Below are 520 nucleotides of genomic sequence, written 5' to 3'. Positions count from 1 at the left end.
GCGAAAGAATTTCGTGAATCTTTATTCTAAATAATCATCAAGCGTGATTTTCAGATTATTTAAACTGCATTTTGCAACCACCCCGCGGTATTATTCATTAGCCACAGATTGCACTCCGCCACTATCTTTAATTCATGGAACCACATCCTTTGATACCAACAGCTACTACTTTAACAGTCATATCCGCTTCAACCATTGACATTTCCTTCGAACCCACTACAGTCTATTATTCCATTGCACCAATTTCATATACTGTTGTAAGCAGTAGTATTCCATATCGGGATATTACTGTAAGCGAGGACAATGTATCGAGCGAACAGGTTTCTCCCTTTTCGACTGATACATACTCGAGTACAAGTAATCCATCCAGCAGTGCCAAAGAACTTTCCGATGATGATCCATGGAATATCTGCAATGAATCAACAACGGAAATGTTACAGTTGAAGCATTCATTTAATATGAGTAGCGATTCAGACACGAATTTTGTTACAGCACAGCAGTTGCTACTAACCCCTAATCT

The 520-nt window shown here is 38.8% G+C and overlaps 1 protein-coding gene across 1 annotated transcript in view; it reads right to left on the bottom strand.

Moving 5' to 3' along the window:
- Positions 1-226: 226 nt before the first annotated feature.
- The window catches only part of LOAG_17606 (hypothetical protein), a gene marked incomplete at both ends in the record, with an annotated part of 2,587 nt that continues 2,293 nt past the window's right edge, over positions 227-520 (bottom strand). The window contains one exon of the mRNA XM_020450265.1: positions 227-409. Within this exon, the coding sequence (XP_020306087.1) occupies positions 227-409 (183 nt within the window). The remainder of the gene's footprint in view (positions 410-520) is intronic.

Source organism: Loa loa, assembly GCF_000183805.2.
Source record: "Loa loa unplaced genomic scaffold supercont3.101, whole genome shotgun sequence".
In the NCBI taxonomy this organism is placed as follows: Eukaryota; Metazoa; Nematoda; class Chromadorea; order Rhabditida; family Onchocercidae; genus Loa; species Loa loa.
Note: the sequence above shows the minus strand (reverse complement) of the source record. Positions and strands in the feature narration are given on the sequence as shown.